Source organism: Cervus canadensis, chromosome 11 (genome assembly GCF_019320065.1).
Source record: "Cervus canadensis isolate Bull #8, Minnesota chromosome 11, ASM1932006v1, whole genome shotgun sequence".
NCBI lineage: Eukaryota > Metazoa > Chordata > Mammalia > Artiodactyla > Cervidae > Cervus > Cervus canadensis.
The window spans coordinates 70,829,548-70,845,796 of NC_057396.1; the positions used below are offsets into that span (position 1 = coordinate 70,829,548).

The following is a 16,249-nucleotide window of genomic DNA, read 5'->3' on the forward strand; positions in this document are numbered from 1 at the left end:
TGGTGGGTTATAGTCCATTGGGTCGCAAAAGAGTTGGACATGACTGAAGTGACTTGGCATGGAATGATTTTATTATATATGGTTATAAATGTATGTGTATATGTGTGCATGCCCAAAAATGGTTAGAACAATACTGGAATTTCAAAAAACTTAAGGGGGATGGGACTCATTAGGGAGGGAAATGAATTTTTTACCACTGACACGTTAAAAAAATTTTTCTTAATAGAAGGAGAAGGGAGACTGTCTAGTAGTGGGAAAAGTATGGCACAGAGACAAGAAAGTACATTTTATGTTGGGGGTTGAACCTGTGGGTTGATTTAGAACAGGTTCATATTAGGAAGTTATTGGGACACAAGTAGCTGAGAAAGGAACAATTTTTGGAGAGTCTTGAATACTAGGGTAAGGAATTTGTACTTTATTAAAGTAGGCAGTTAAGAGCTACTGAAGATACCTGAGCAAGGGAGTGACAAAATCAGAAATGAACTTTAGGAAAACTAACTAGTTTGATTCTCTAATTCTAAAATGGGTTAGAGTTGAGAGCCCAGTTAGGAGTCTGATATGAGCAGTGGAAATGATGAGAAAAGATTCAAGAAACAGGGAAAGTTTTGACAACAGACTGAGTTAGGAATAAAGGTGAGGGTGAGGCCCATTTAGAGAGATGAGTCAAAGAGTGTGGCCAGGATTTGAGCCTAGGGAATGGGAGGCAATGATTGCCCAAATGGAAGTAGAAAGTCAGGAGATGCCAGTCTCAAAGGGAAGACAAGGTGTTTTGTTTCAGACCTATTTACTTTTACATAGCAATGAGACATGCAAATGGAATTGTGTTAAGTAGGCCTAGGGAATCCAGGATGAGAGTTGTGAGAAGAGATTGGACTCAAGTGATATAGGTTTAAGAATTACCTCCACGGAGTGAAAAGATGAAATTGTGGATGAGACCACAGAGTGGGAGAGTGGAGGGAATGAAAAGATAAGCGATGAGGACAGATCCACCGGCAGAGGGAGCGGGCAGGAGTCGATCTGAGCAAAAAGGTCACCCTAATCTTTGAGAAACAGGCTAGCAGTATATAGAAATAGTCTTCTTCGGTCATTGATCATTGAAATGTTTACTTTATTTAAATATTATCAGAAATAAATGGAAGATTACATGTAAGGAGAGACTGATGGTAACCTGGAATTTGGTGAATAAACAATGTACAGAGTCTAGATCCTGGAGGTTTAGACCTTAGAACAAGATGGCAAAATCCCTTTTTGTCTTATTTGGTTTAGGTGCAACCCCACTAGAAGGTGGGCATGAAATGTCTTGATTCCCTTAATTTATTCATTCATTCAGCAAATATTTTTTGAGCACCTAGTATGTGCAGGGACTATACTAGGAATTTGGGATTATCCATAAATAAAATATACCTCCCCACCCAAAAAAACCTCCTCCTCTTATGGTGCTCACATTATAATGGGGAAACATAAACAATCAACACTTTAAAAATCATATAGTATGTTATTGACAATATGTGCAATGGGAAAATGGAAAAGAATGAAACAGAGTAGAAGGAACTGGGAAGTGCAGTTGGAAAGACTATAATTTTATGAAGGGTGGTCAGAGTTTCATTGAGATCACATTTGAGCAAACACTTGAAAAAGGCAAAGCAGTTCACCATGAGTATATCTAGAGGAAGAAAGTGCTAGCCAGAGGGAACAGCTATGCAAAGACCCTAAGCTGGGTGCATACCTGGCAGGTTTGAGAAAGAGCAGAGTATTTAGCAGCAGGAAGGTGGTAGCAGCTGCGGTCCTACTGATAATAGAAGGGAATGGCAGATTCTGTAGAGCCTTGTAGAAACCTAATACAGTACCTTGCCCATAGTAGATGCTCAGAGTTTAGCAAGTCCAGGATTATCATCAAATGACATTTATCTATGTATTTATTAGACTTATGTGCACATACTTTATTCCTGGGATCTCTCAGTAGTTCTACACATGGAAGTTAATAATGAAACCCTTGTGGACATTAGATATCTAAGTGAACACTGTATTATTGCAACCGGAAGCAGGAAACAAATGCCAAACATTGTGGCTTCTGAGTAACTGTGCTGAGCATTTCTGAAAAGTCTGCAAGCGTTAGGACAGTGCTCATTCCATCGCAATCACAAGCCATTTTGGTGGAAACATCTGTGCCACGGGACATGGATCCATCCATCCAGCCTAAAAGGAGCAGCTTCAGTGATTAACTTCAGCTCTCAGTCCAGGTACCCCCTGCATTATTCCCTGGAGACAGCAGTGGCAACATTAACACAGATCTTATGTGGCTGTGGGTTTCAGTGCCTTGACTGGCCTCCAAGATGGCAAAGCCTATCCCATCTTGTACTTGGTTGCATTTAATAGGTGCTGGCTGAATGAAGGGATGAACAGCTTTTTTTTCTCTTATAGTCCATTTCTCCTTAGGCCCCAAAATGCAGGCTGTCCAAGAACTTTGACCACAGAAGCATCAGCTCCACCAAAGAGGAAGCATGCAGAAAGGAGAGATTAGGGACCTCTCTAGCAGGCTGTCAGCAGGCTTTTAAGGGCTGAAGGAAAAACCACTGAGAAGGGCAGGATAAGAGAAAGTTCTTAGCTCTTTGTGTCTTGTAAAATGAAATAAGCAGATTGGATAGCCTTGGGGCTAACTTCAGCCTTGGGTTTAAACGCAGACCCTTAATTAGGCTGTCTGGATCTGTTTTAACATCACATCAGGGTGTCTAAAGTTTTGACGTGGAGCCATGACAGGAAATAAAATTCTGTCCCCTATGCAGAGCTCTACTTAGCCTCTGTCGCCTGGTTAATGGGAGAATGATCTGGAGAGGGGAAAATGGGTGAGTGAGGGAATGTTTCAAAACAAAGGCTGCCTAAAACATCCCCCAGCACATATCCTACTAGCTGGATCAGTTGAGTCATCTTCATATATGAAGAAAAGGCATAGACTGTTTCTTAGCCACAAAAAGGGTTCAACCACATTTCTTTTATCATGTCCATTAGTAGAAATGACTAAAGTGCCCTTGAATGTCAGTGCATTATGCTTAGAACCTCCTACACCCTCAGCTCTTGTAGATGCTCTTTCCCGGTTCCTATGCACCACTGACTGTTTTCTTCTGGCCTAGGTTTGATGAAAGCTTCAATTCATGCCTTGGAGACCTCTTTATGTTTTACAGAGATCTATTCATCTTATTCTGCTCTATTGACTATGCCAAAGCCTTTGACTGTGTGGATCACAATAAACTGGAAAATTCTGAAAGAGATGGGAATATCAGACCACCTGACCTGCCTCTTGAGAAACCTGTATGCAGGTCAGGAAGCAACAGTTAGAACTGGACATGGAACAACAGACTGGTTCCAAGTAGGAAAAGGAGTATGTCAAGGCTGTACATTGACACCCTGCTTACTTAACTTATATGCAGAGTACATAATGAGAAACGCTGGGCTAGAGGAAGCACAAGCTGGAATCAAGATTGCTGGGAGAAATATCAATAACCTCAGATATGCAGATGACACCACCCTTATGACAGGAAGTGAAGAAGAACTAAAGAGCCTCTTGATGAAAGTGAAAGAGGAGAGTGAAAAAGTTGGCTTAAAGCTCAACATTTAGAAAACTAAGATCATGGCATCCGGTCCCAACACTTCATGGCAAATAGATGGGGAAACAGTGGAAACAGTGGCTGACTTTATTTTTCTGGGCTCCAAAATCACTGCAGATGGTGATTGCAGCCATAAAATTAAAAGACGCTTACTCCTTGGAAGGAAAGTTATGACCAACCTAGACAGCATATTAAAAAGCAGAGACATTACTTTGCCAACAAAGGTCTGTCTAATCAAGGCTATGGTTTTTCCAGTGGCCATGTATGGATGCGAGAATTGGACTATAAAGAAAGCTGAGCACCGAAGAATTGATGCTTTTGAACTGTGGTGTTGGAGAAGACTCTTGAGAGTCCCTTGGACTGCAAGGAGATCCAACCAGTCCATCCTAAAGGAGATCAGTCCTGGGTGTTCATTGGAAGGACTGATGGTGAAGCTGAAACTCCAGTACTTTGGCCACCTGATGTGAAGAGCTGACTCATTTGAAAAGACCCTGATGCTGGGAGGGATTGGGGGCAGGAGGAGAAGGGGACGACAGAGGATGAGATGGTTGGATAGCATCACCAACTTGATGGACATGGGTTTGGGTGGACTCCGGGAGTTGGTGATGGACAGGGAGGCCTGGTATGCTGCAGTTCGTGGGGTTGCAAAGAGTCAGACACGACTGAGCGACTGAACTGAACTGAACCCTCAAACATACGTTAAGCATTCCCACCCCAGGACCTTTGCACATGCTGTGCTGTTTCCTCTTCCTTTGCCTAAATATCCTGTCCCAAACGCCTGCATGGCTGAGGCCTCATATAACAACCTCAAATATTTCCCCTTGTCATTCATGTCCCCCTCCCCAGCTGGTCATGCTGTCGGATCACCCTGCCCTTTTTTCCTCTAGAGAATGCTTGTCAAGCCCTGAAGGGAATCCATTGGCTTGTTTATTGTCTGTCTTCATGCCACACCCTCCTCCTCCACTGACCTTAGCAGATTCGCTCCATGAGACTTGGTTGGTTTTGTTCGCTCTAATCCCAGAGGTGACAGTGGTGCCTGGCACAGAAGTAACACCCAGTAAGGAGGAGAAGGGGACGACAGAGGATGAGATGGTTGGATGGCATCACCGACGCGATGGACATGAGTTTGAGTAAGCTCCGGGAGTTGGTGATGGACAGGGAAGCCTGGCGTGCTGTGGTCCATGGGGTTGCAAAGAGTCAGACACGACTGAGCGACTGAACTGAACTGATTCATCTTCGGTTGCACAGTTTGCTCAAATAATATAGAAAGAAAGGCAGTGACTATTTTGAACATAACTATTAATAGTTTGCAAAAATGTGTCCAGTTGGTTAGAATTTGGCTCATTATCTCCCTACTTGGCAGTTCTAGATTTTATATACAGAAAACCAGACAAGGAATTCTCAACTCTTGTTTCAGCCCCAAGATTTCCTGGAAGGAACATACATACAAGTCTCAGGCCAGAAAGGACCTCAGCAATCATCTGGTTCAACCTTTTCATTTTACTGATCAGGAAGCTAAGAGTGAGCATACATGAAAACAGGGTGCTAGTCCCTGACGCTGTTACAGAATTCTCACTTGCCACTGGTCAAATTCTTGTCAAGACCTGGGCCATCAGGCCAACCCCATTCTCCTCTGCAACCTCCTGCTGAGGCAGTAGGACAATCACAGGTTAGCAAAATGCATCCACCAAATTTTCTTCTTCCAGAAACACATCCCGTTTTCCAGGCAAATGGTGTGTGTTCAATGCATTCATTTTTTTCTCCCCATTTGAAAAGTTCTTCCTGACTTCCCAGCTCTAGTGGTCACTGTTCATAGCCTTGGCCTATAATTCTGAGGCTCTGGAAAGGGGCACTTCCTACAGGTATATAGGCTTGTGCCTTAGACTGGATTCCATTTCTTCAAATGTCCTCCTTTCCTCTCTGTTGTGATTTTTTTTTCTTCCCCAAAACAGAATGGTGGATCGTTGTCCTTGAGCTATTCTACTTGTTTTTGTTCTAACACACCAATCCCTCACCAAAGTTAGAAGAAATATACATGACAGTTTATACTCAGATCTCATCACTTACATACAAAAGGATTCGGTCCTTCTTGTTTCCTTTTTCTTTTTTGAGGGGGGTGGGGTGGTATTGGTGGACTCTAAGCTCTGTGATATTGTCTTTCTTGGTCATGCTTGGAAAGTGTCCAGCCCCTAGCAGATGAATAAATGGATGAATGAATGGGAACAATAGTCTATAAATGGTTTGTGGCTTAGAAAATCAACTATTGACCCCTGACATCAAATTCTGTATCTGACATTAAGACTTGCATGATTCCCAATCTTCATCAAAAGTTATTATGTCCAGAGGCTGAAATGGGATTCCCCAATGCCTTCCTTGTTCTAGCCTTGAGATGTAATGGATGGGCTATGAGTAGATAGCTTCTTAAAAACAAAAGGAATTTTAGTTCATTTGACCCATTCTCAGAGTAACTGTGAAACACAACTAAGATCAAACAGAGCTAGTGGTAGACCTGGGACCGGAATTAGCCCTCCTTGTCCCCATCCCAGTGCTTTTCTTTTAAGACATCAAACAGTCTTGCCAGTGACCATCCCTGCGAGGTGAATTCAAGTTCTGTGACACCAAAGTCCTCTTAGACCTAGAACAGAAATAGAATGTATGTCACGGCCATACATGCCATGACGCTTCCTTTTGGTGCTCAAAGAAGGCTCCACTAACCATCAGGACACTTTTTTCCATTGGGTCTGGACAGAACCTCGGGCAGCCATGACCAACCAGAGTTGGCACTCACAATGAAACCTACCAGCCACCCTGCTCTAGAGGGCATCAGGATTTCAGAAGCCAATGAACTCTGGTCTTAACCTGTCTTCTCAAGATGAGCTGAACCTCCCACCTTTTATCGCTCTTTACATCCCCAGAGGGCTTAGTGGTGATGTCTGCAAGCAGGTCTCCACAGCATGTTTCGGTCAGACAGAGCAGGTGCAGTTACTAGTCATGACTCCAAGCCAGGCAAGGTGATTAAGAAAAGCTAAATTTATATTAAATTATCATAAAGTCCTAAAATACTGAACATAGTGGTTAAATAACTCCAGAAAGTCCAATCTCTCCAGTGAGTAACGTTAAAACCATTACACGTGAGCGTGGGAGAATCACTTCCATTAGTTTAGGACAGAGAGATTTTGCTTTTTACATAGTAAATCAGTGCTCAAATAGATATTTCTTCAAATATGTCCTTTCTACATTCTGAACAGCCCAAGTGCAATAAGATCCTTCCCCCTTTCCATGTGAGAAGATACAGTTTGGCTACTTTCTCTCCCCATCCCCAAGTCGCAAATCCAAGGACCCAAAGTGCTCCTCCTTTTACTGCCCCGTCAAATGTGAAATGTCCCCCTTTCCTCCCAGGAGGGGGACCTTTCTTTTCCTACTTTGTGTTCTGGGAAATCCTGCTTGGCCTGGCCTGGCTGTCCTTTGAGGGCCCAGACCTGGGGCTGGCTATTGAGAGCAGGGCTAAGAGCCTGGCACCTGTCTCAAGCGATCTCAGAACCGACAGGAAAGGGTTAGCTCTGGTCTTCCCTTTTCACTCACATGTTTGGCGGCTGATTTCTCAATGCCAGGAGCCCCAGGACATGTTTCAAATTTGGAAACTCACCCTCGAGGCACCCCCATCCATCCTCAGCTCCTGTTGTGGCTTCTCATCCCTGGGTGAAAGAGGTCTGGATGTGCCCTGGGCTGAAAGGGCCTCCTCAGTGTTTCTCTCTACCTTTCTACTCCTTGCCCCCCTGACACACACACTTTGCATCTTTATTTAGGCCTCTTGGCCACAGGTGCCCACAAGGCTAGATCAGAATAAGCACATTAGGCACCGAAAAAAACAAACAAAACCCAGAAGAGCTAGGTAGAAGTTTAGGACAGTAAGAAGTCTCAGTTCCGCCGTTTGTGTGACACGTGTGCCTCGTGAATAAGCATGAACCCAGTGACGGCATCTCAGCAGGGAAGGGGGTCACCTAACTGGGAGGACTTGGAGTGGGAACTTCAGCGCCCCCAGCTGCAGGCTCCTGTCCACTCGCTTAGATCCCTGAGCACCTGAGAGAACGCAGGAGGCTCAGCCTCATGGACACTTCACTTTAGGCCCTGGGGGCCTCGAGTCTCTGACCTGATCGCTCTTCCCAGCCATTTGTTGAACTTAACGGCCCTCCTTTGAGAAGTTGCTCCAGGATCTCTGCACTCAGAATCCCAGAGAATGAGGAGGGAAGAGAGTGGCAGGACGTTAAAAGTTCAGGAGATGTGCTATGTTTGGCCTAAGAAGCACTTCTCAGACATGGCAGAGACCCCGTGCTGAGGGCCCCCACACTTACTCAAGCCACCGGCTCACAACCTGGAGGCAGCAGGCGGGGATTCGTATTAGCCAGCAGCCCTGTGACAGGGACCCCCCCCCCCTCAGTCATCTGAAGGTAGAAAAGGCTCCAGGCATTCTGGCAGAAGGAAGAACAGCTTGAGCCAGACCCAGATAGATTTCTTCAATGCCTGCAGCTGGAAAAACAACTCTCAGGGCAAGAATAATATCCACCGCCGGCAATGGACAGGTCACCCGGCCCAATCACCCTTGAAAGCTTTTTCATGTTGCCAACACCCTCGAGACTGGAGGTTCCCCAGATGCCCATGCCAGCTGGGCTGACTCCTCCTCCTCCTCTCAGCCTCTGTCCTTCATCTCTCTCTCTGGACATGACCCCAGCCCCCGATTCCAGCCCCCATTCAGCAAGTTCTCCTGGAGAAGTGGTCAGGCCAGCTCCGATGGGGGGAGTGCCTTCCTGGGTCATCAGCTCTAGCGGGGCAGGCAGTGAGGGTACCAGGGGATGGAGGTGGAGCTCTGTAATGATGAGGAATCGTTACCAGGCCTGGTTTCGGGGCGGCGGGGTGGGGGTAGGGGGGGCTCAGGATGGACTGCAGGAGGTGAGGTTCGTGGTACAGTCCAGGTCTAAATTCTGAGGATGCCCCATCATTTCTGGTGCACAGGTAGGTACGAACTTGGATGGAAACAGCTCGCGCAGAGGGCCCGGGGAGCAGTTAACGGGGGTGGGAGGAGGAGGAGCAGGACCAGCACAGAGGAAAGGGGCCTGCCGTACAAGCGAGCACAAGGCCCGGGAGTCCACCAAGGAGAAGGAAGCGGCAGGGAGGGGAACGTGGGCATTTAGACCTGGCTCTCCGAGGAGAGCTTGCGTTCGTGTCTCCAGCCTGTGTCGGGCAGGGAGCCCCGTCTCTCGGGAGTGGCCGCGGTGTGGACGCTGCTGCACTCGGACTGCTCTTCCTGCAGCAGCTGCTCCGTCTCCATGTCGTCCAGGGAGCCAGAGCTGGCCTGGATGGACACGGTGTCTGTCTTCATGCACACGTGATCCCGAAGAAGGCCCCCTCGGGAGCTGCGCAGTTGCTTGAGGTCATCCCACTCGGCATCGTCGCCAGACAGGAGGCAGATGCCCTCGACAATCTTGACCTTCTCCTTGGTGTAGTTATGGTCAGGTCCACCCTGGGGTGGAGAGCGGAGAGACACGGTCAGTTGATCAGCTCTCTCTGAAGTGGGTGGATGGAGTAGGAGTGGGTGCGAAGAGTGCAAAGATCTCACAGACAAACGGGGACATTTAGTCAGAGCCAGTGTATAAGGCTGAGCCTAAAAGGAAAGGAGCAGCTTTGACGATCGTTACCATTTATCACACGGGGAGGTGGGAGAACCGCGACTTCCCGGCCTTGTGTGAGCCAAGCACTGGCTGCGTCACCTGGGGCGAATCACTGAACATCTTCCAACCTCAGGCTCACCTCTTTAGAGCAACAGTATTCATACCTCATAACCAATGGCTGTGAGTGTCAAAAGAGGTGATCCGTGAAGTGCAATTAGTAGGTGCCTAACACATAAAAGCTAACACATAACATGCACTAAATCATGTTAGCTATTGTCACATCGCTAATGTGGTTTATTAATGGGACAGCATGCTAAGATACCTGATCAGAAGCAATTGACCGAGGCTGTTAAATGTTCATTTATTCAAGATTTTAAACCACTTCTGTGCTATTTTATTCTTTTTTTGTTTTTAAAGTAGAGTTGATTTACAATGTTGTGTTAGTTTCTGGTGTACAATTAAGTGATTCAGTTAAAATTCTTTTTCAGATTCTTTTCCACTAAAGTTTATTACAAGATATTGAACATAGCTCCATGTTCTGTTTTAGTCTTAATTCTCTTCTTTCTAATGTTCTTAAGAAAAGTTTCAGAAGGTAAGGCAGAAAGGCTCCAGAAAACCCTCTCATTTGGGGTCTAAGTGTCAATCCACTGGGGTCCTGTAACCTACGAGCTTTTGTGTGAGGTTATTCTGACTCTGCTCCCATGAGCCTTGGGGCCATTCTCAAGCAACCAGGGATCGTTCCAAGGAAGCCTTAAGTTCTGCTCAGGCTTCTCCCTTTTTGGATTCCTCAAAGGATAGCCTTACTCCTGGTTTCTGGGAGATACCAACCAACATGCCATCACTGCTGAGAGAGAAAAATGGGCCATGGCTTGGGTTCTGTCCCTGGGATAGTGTTCCTGCCAAGAGCCCTGCAACTGCTGCTTTATTTTAGTAACAGTTCAATTCCACAGATATTTATTGAGCCCCTACCATAAGCAGGATGCTTTGATGGTTACACAATATAAAATATGGTCCCTGCCCTCTGGGAGTCACAGCTCCCTCAATCAAGCAGAGAGGGACACAGCACACAAGCCCACAGGCACGCACACACATGCCCAGTCTCCAAGCACACGCTCCACGCCGGATTAGTGTCAGATAAGATGCAGGGCACTGTGTCCTCATCACAGAGGCACGGGGGTGAGTCAGGAAGAGTGGCTGACATGGCACTAGCAAGGGGGATACCACTCCCTCTACAAACACACAGCAACAGGTACCTGAAATGAAGAGGAAATCAGAAGAGAAAGGGTGAAAGACTATCAGAGGGGTGAAAGAGCTGCTGAGGAAAAAGCATACAACAGAAGGAAGAGTCACATGATTTTAATGTCTAACCTAGGGCCCTCATTGGGGTTCCTTTCTGGGGGCATCAGACACGCCAGGAACCCAAGAAGCTTCAAGAGTCTTTCTCTCAAAGGTATTAATAGAGAAGGGGGTCTGTCATCCCTGAAGCTGCAAGCTATCCCTACAGGTTCTGTTTTGGCTTGTAGTAGAAGGTTTTTTTAATAGGGGAATTCGTGGATCCTGAAATCACATGCTTATAATGTACAGCATGTTAGTTATGCAGAGGAGCCCTGTTGGTGTGAGGGCTGGTTTTGACTGTGCTAGACAGGCCAAGAGAATCTCTTATGGTCCCATACAGGATAATTTCTAATGAAGGGTTGCAGGATTTTAGGAAAAAAAACAAGAGTCATATTAGACTAGGAAAATCAAAAGTCCTCAGTTATAGTCCCTCATTGAAACTGACGAGGGACTATTTTTCATGCCTAAACATTCAGCAAATAATTTTTCACAGCAAAGGAGTTAAAAGAACAAAAGCACATAAACTTTCAGAATTCTAGAGAAATTCCTTTAGATTCTGTGATAAAAAGGAAGAATAGCAAAACGCCAGCCGTTCCCAACTACAGCTTGGGTGCCAACAGCTTGGATCAGAGGTTAGAAAGGGGGAGTCCAGGAGTTCTAGGAGTTTGGGGTCACTTTAAAGGGGCACAGCCTCACTGCTGGGGAATGACAACTCTAGAAGGGAAGGAACATCTGAGCCTGGGAAAACATGTTCGGGCAGGGAGGTACACACCCACATGCTTTCAGACCTAAACCTCCTGGGATCTGCTTTCTTTCTTTCTTTTTATTTTTTAAATTGAATTTGTTACAGTATTGCTTCCATTTCTATGTTTTAGGTTTTTGACCCCAAAGCATGTGGGATCTTAGTTCCTTGCCCAGGGATCAAACCCACACCCTCTGTGTTGGAAGGTGAGGTCCCAACCACTGGACCACCAGGGACGTCCCTGGGATCCGCTTTCTAACCTTGCTCTCACCAGGGCCCCTCAAGCTGGTCCCTCACAAGCTGCCGACCTCTCCAGAAACCCAAATCACACTCCATTCTTCTGTTCACTGTCGCTCCCAAGATGCCAGGACCACCCAGCATCCCTCCCTGCGGCCTTCCTGCTCAGGCAACTGAAGCGTAATCCCCCGGCCCCTCCAGAAACAAACTCTCAGATACAAGACTTCACGTTTACCTCTTTCTTATAGCACAGTTGATTGTACATGGCCGGTTTGGGGGTCGCTTCAATCTTCACTTCCTGAGTGGAAGTTCGGTAGGAGGGGTTGCTGTAGGTCAGGTTCCCCATTGCAGGATCAGTTAACTTGGACTTTTTGTGTCTTTGGAAGAAAAAGGGATGAGGAATTAGTTCAGATCTGTATGGGGAGGATATCTGGGGAATCTGTCACCCACGTGCGGCAGGCAGCCTCACAGTGGGCCCTGTCTCCTGGTTCTCACGCCTTCTGAATCCCTGCCCCGTGAGCTCAGCCTGCTGACTTGCTTCTGGTGAACAGAACGTAGAAAAGTGTGGGATACTAGATTCGGTTACAAGGAAACTCCTGACAAGGAAACTTGGCTTCGCTCTTGGCTTGCCCTCCCTCCCTCTCTCTCTCCTACTTCTGTTCTGAGGGATGCAGGCTGCCATGTTGCAAGTTGTTCTATGCAAAGGCCCACAAGGCAAGGAACGGACGAGAGAGGCCTCCAGCCCACAGCCTGCAAGGAATTATATCCTGTGCTCAGAAGGGAATCCTTGCCCTTCCTCTTCCAGTCAAGTCTCAAGATAAGACTGGAACCCTGGCTGACACCTGGATTGCTGCCTCGTGAGACAGTCTGAGGCAGAGGCACCAGCTAAGCTGCACCCAGATTTCTGACCCACAGAAACTGTGAGGTAATCACTGGTTGTCACTTTTAAGTGGCTAAGTTTGGGGTTAATGTTGTACAGCAATAGAAAACCAATATGCCAAGCTTTAGTGTCCAGACAGACCTATGTTTCGATCCCACTTCTGTTACTTAGTAGCTGTTAGGGATGTTGGCGGACATAATCTAAACTTTCTGAACCTTAGATCCTCATCTGTAAAGTGAGGAACAATAATACCTGTATTATAAGGTGTTGGTGGCATTGAGACATATTCATTAAATGGTAGCTGTTACTATTATTACCGTCGTGGTAGTCGTGGTTTAGTCGCTAAGTCGTGTCCGACTCTTGCGACCCCATGGACTGTAGCCTGCCAGGCTCCACTATCTGTGGGATTCTCCAGGCAAGTATACTGGAGGGGGCTGCCATTTCCTTCTCCAGCGGAATCTTCCCAACCCAGGACTCGACCCCGGGTCTCCTGCACTACAGGCAGACTCTTTACCGACTGAGCTATAAGGGAAGCCCATTCCTCTTGTAGCTGTTGTTATTAGCAGAAAGACGTTTTTGCCGTGAGTTGCCTTTAAAGCATTTAGGGGAAAATATATATAGAGAGAGTGATAAAAAAAATATTCTAACTTGAAATTTAGGATTCCCAGGAGGATTCCTACTGAGCAGTGACACATCACCCAACATTGTCATACAGGGTTGTGTTTTCGTGAAGAGAAAATCACTTCCAGCTTCAATGGTTTGAGGCAGTGTGGGATGGTGGCAAAAAGCAAAGATGCTAGATCAGTGCCAGCTCTGCCTCTTACTCTGTGACCTTGGGTGACATCCCCTGTCCTCAGTATCCTAGTCCATAAGGAAAATCCCGAGGGTTGCTGGGGTCATGAAATGAGGAAAGGACCTGTGATGTGCCTGGGGAAGAAGGGTACACAGTCAGGTGTCTGCCCTTCCCTTCTGCTGCTCTGCCCAGGGACCCAGCTTTGAAACGAGGTTGGTCAGAAGCTGAATCAGTGAGTGGTCAGCTTCAAGGAGGTCCCAAACGTGCTAATGGGGCTCCTCAGCCAACATGCGGCCCCTGCAGAAGGGCTGAGGTTACCTGTACAGTATCAAAGCCGCAATCACCACCAGAATCAGCAGAACGCTGAGGAGTCCACCGATGACGTAGCTGGCATGAAGTCCTTCCCCTGGGAAAAGCAGAGGGATGCTAGGTGGGGACCAGGGATGCTCTTCTAGCTGGTGTGAGGGGTGGGAGGACGGAAGGCTCCTTTTTGCCTCCCACACCATCTGAGGACAATTACAGGCCTCCTTCTCAGGGAAGAGGCCACAGGGGGTGGGCAGAGGGGGCTGAGGAGAAATCTATCCCTCTGTCAGCATCTCTAACCCCAGTTCTACCACTTACTAGCTGTGTGACTTACGGCAAGATGCTTAACTTCTAAGCCCAAGTTTTCTCATCAGTTAAATGTAAACAATAAATTCCTCATTTATTATTTATATTTACTAATATATAATATCAAATAATAAATGTATTACATCTGGAGATTGAAAGTGAGCGTGTATATACAAATACATATGCATACACACGTGCACACATTTGTCATTTAGTCACTAAGTCACGTCCGACTCTTTGCAACCCCATGGACTATAGCCCACCAGGCTCCTCTGTCTCTGGGATTTCCCAGGCAAGCATACTGGAGTGGGTTGCCATTTCCTTCTCCAGGGGGTCTTTCTGACCCAGGGGTCAAACTTGCAGCTCCTGAATTGTCAGGTGGGTTCTTTACCGCCAAGCCACCAGGGAAGCCCGTGCACACACAAATATGGCTTAATAAATAAATGCCTGGCATACAGAAAGCACTCCAGAAGTGGCAGTGATTTATGGTTTTTCTTTCTATGAATTTAGTCTAAGGAAAGGGTTCATCAACCCCAGAGTCCCCGTGAAGGTTCCTCAAGATCTCAACGGAGACTTCAATTTCTTAGCTCTTGTTTTTCAAAACAGATGGACACCGGGGGCTTACCTGGAGCAGCAGGCACGGCCTCATTGGAATGAGCACAGAGGCCCAGCCGGGCATCCTTTTCAGAGCATCTGTGGGGCAGAGAGAACCGAATGTGAACGCTACCTGTATTCAACAAAGATCTCGCCTTCCACCAGGAGAAGGGGGAAAGTCCTGGGAGGACCAGGCAAAAGGCCTGGGATCAGGGCTTTCAGACAGGAGAGGTTAGAAGCAAGGAGCGGGCAGGACCAGGAAATACAGAGAAATCAGCTGAGTCTTCAAGATGCTACATGGAACTCTGCTCAATGTTCTGTGGCAGCCTGGATGGGAGGAGCATCTGGGGGAGAGTGGATACATGTACATATATGGCTGAGTCCCTCTGAGTCCCACCTTAAACTATCACAACACCGTGAATCAGCTATTTGTTGTTGTTGTTCCGCTGTGTGTGACTCCATGGACGGCAGCACACCAGGCTTCCCTGTCCTTCACCATCTCCCCGAGCTTGCTCAAACTCCTGTCCATCGAATCGGTGATGGCATACCCCAATACAAAATAAAAAGTTAAAAAAAAAAAAATCCTGCGCTTCCCTAGTAGCTCAGAGGTAAAGAACCCGCCTGCCAATGCAGGAGGTATGGGTTTGATCCCTTGTCCAGGAGGATTCCACATGCAGCAGAGCCCATGCTCTGTGACAAAAGCTACCACCGTAATGAGAAGCCCACGCACCTCAACTGGAGAGTGGCCTCCACTCACCACAACTAGAGAAAAGCCCATGCAGCAACGAAGACCCAGCACGGCCAGTAAATAAATACAAATTATTTTTTAAAAGATGCTATATCACGTTTACATGTTTTAAAATATGTAATCTTTTGTTGTTTTTTGGCCGCGAGGCTTGTAGGATCTCAGAATCCCCGACCAGGGATTAAAGCCAGGCCCTTGGCAGTGAAGGGGCTTCCCAGGCGGCACTAGCGGTAAAGAACCTGCCTGCCAGTGCAGGTAGATATAAGAGACCAGGGTTCAATCCCTGGGTCGGAAAGATCCCCTGGAGAAGTAAATGGCAACCCGCTCCAGTATTCTTGCCTGGAAGACCCCACGGACAGAGGAGCCTGGCGGGCTGCAGTTCGCAGGGTCGCACAGAGTTGGGCTCGACTGAAGCGACTTAGCATCCACGTGGCAGTGAAACAGTCAAAACTGACTGGACTGCCAGGGAATTCCCAAAATATGTACTCTTTAAATAGGATTCTTTAAAAAGAAGAAGCAGGTCTGGGAGTGAACTGGAAGTCTGCTGAAAGAATACTAAAGACATCAAATAGTAGGCTTTATTAAACTACCAGGATGAGTGGGAAGAAGCTACCAGTCAAGCAAACCTCTCATTGGGTAAAGATAATCACAAGGTCTAGAAAGACCTGAAAAAATATATATATTGTTTTTCTCTCCTTCATTCTTTCACATGAACCTATGCAAAACATCCAGAGAGAGGGCTTAGATAACTAACTTGAAATGCTGAGAAGGTAACTCCTTTGGGGCACATTCTGAGCTGGCAATTAAAGGTATGTCCTAAAAGGTAAGAGCCCCCGGAGAGGGAAATGGCAACCCACACCAGTATTCTTGCCTGGAAAATTCCATGGACGGGGAAGCCCAGCAGGCTACAGACCATGGGGTCACAAAGGATTGAACATGACTGAGCGAGTGACACTTAAAAGGTTAGAGAAAAGCTGCTTGCAAAAGCATCTGAAACCAAGGTGTACTGAGTCTTAAAATAGAACTCTGAGAGGAAGAAAATATCT

General features: G+C 46.7%; 1 protein-coding gene across 1 annotated transcript in view; it reads right to left on the minus strand.

Annotated features, from left to right (window-relative positions):
- Positions 1-6,614: 6,614 nt before the first annotated feature.
- The window catches only part of LRP4 (LDL receptor related protein 4), a 52,186-nt gene continuing 42,551 nt past the window's right edge, over positions 6,615-16,249 (minus strand). Inside the window, exons 35-38 of the mRNA XM_043481143.1 lie at positions 14,490-14,557; positions 13,574-13,661; positions 11,818-11,959; positions 6,615-9,120 (exon numbers count right to left, since the gene is read on the minus strand). Of these exons, the coding sequence (XP_043337078.1) occupies positions 8,788-9,120; positions 11,818-11,959; positions 13,574-13,661; positions 14,490-14,557 (631 nt within the window). The 3' untranslated portion in view covers positions 6,615-8,787. The remainder of the gene's footprint in view (positions 9,121-11,817; positions 11,960-13,573; positions 13,662-14,489; positions 14,558-16,249) is intronic.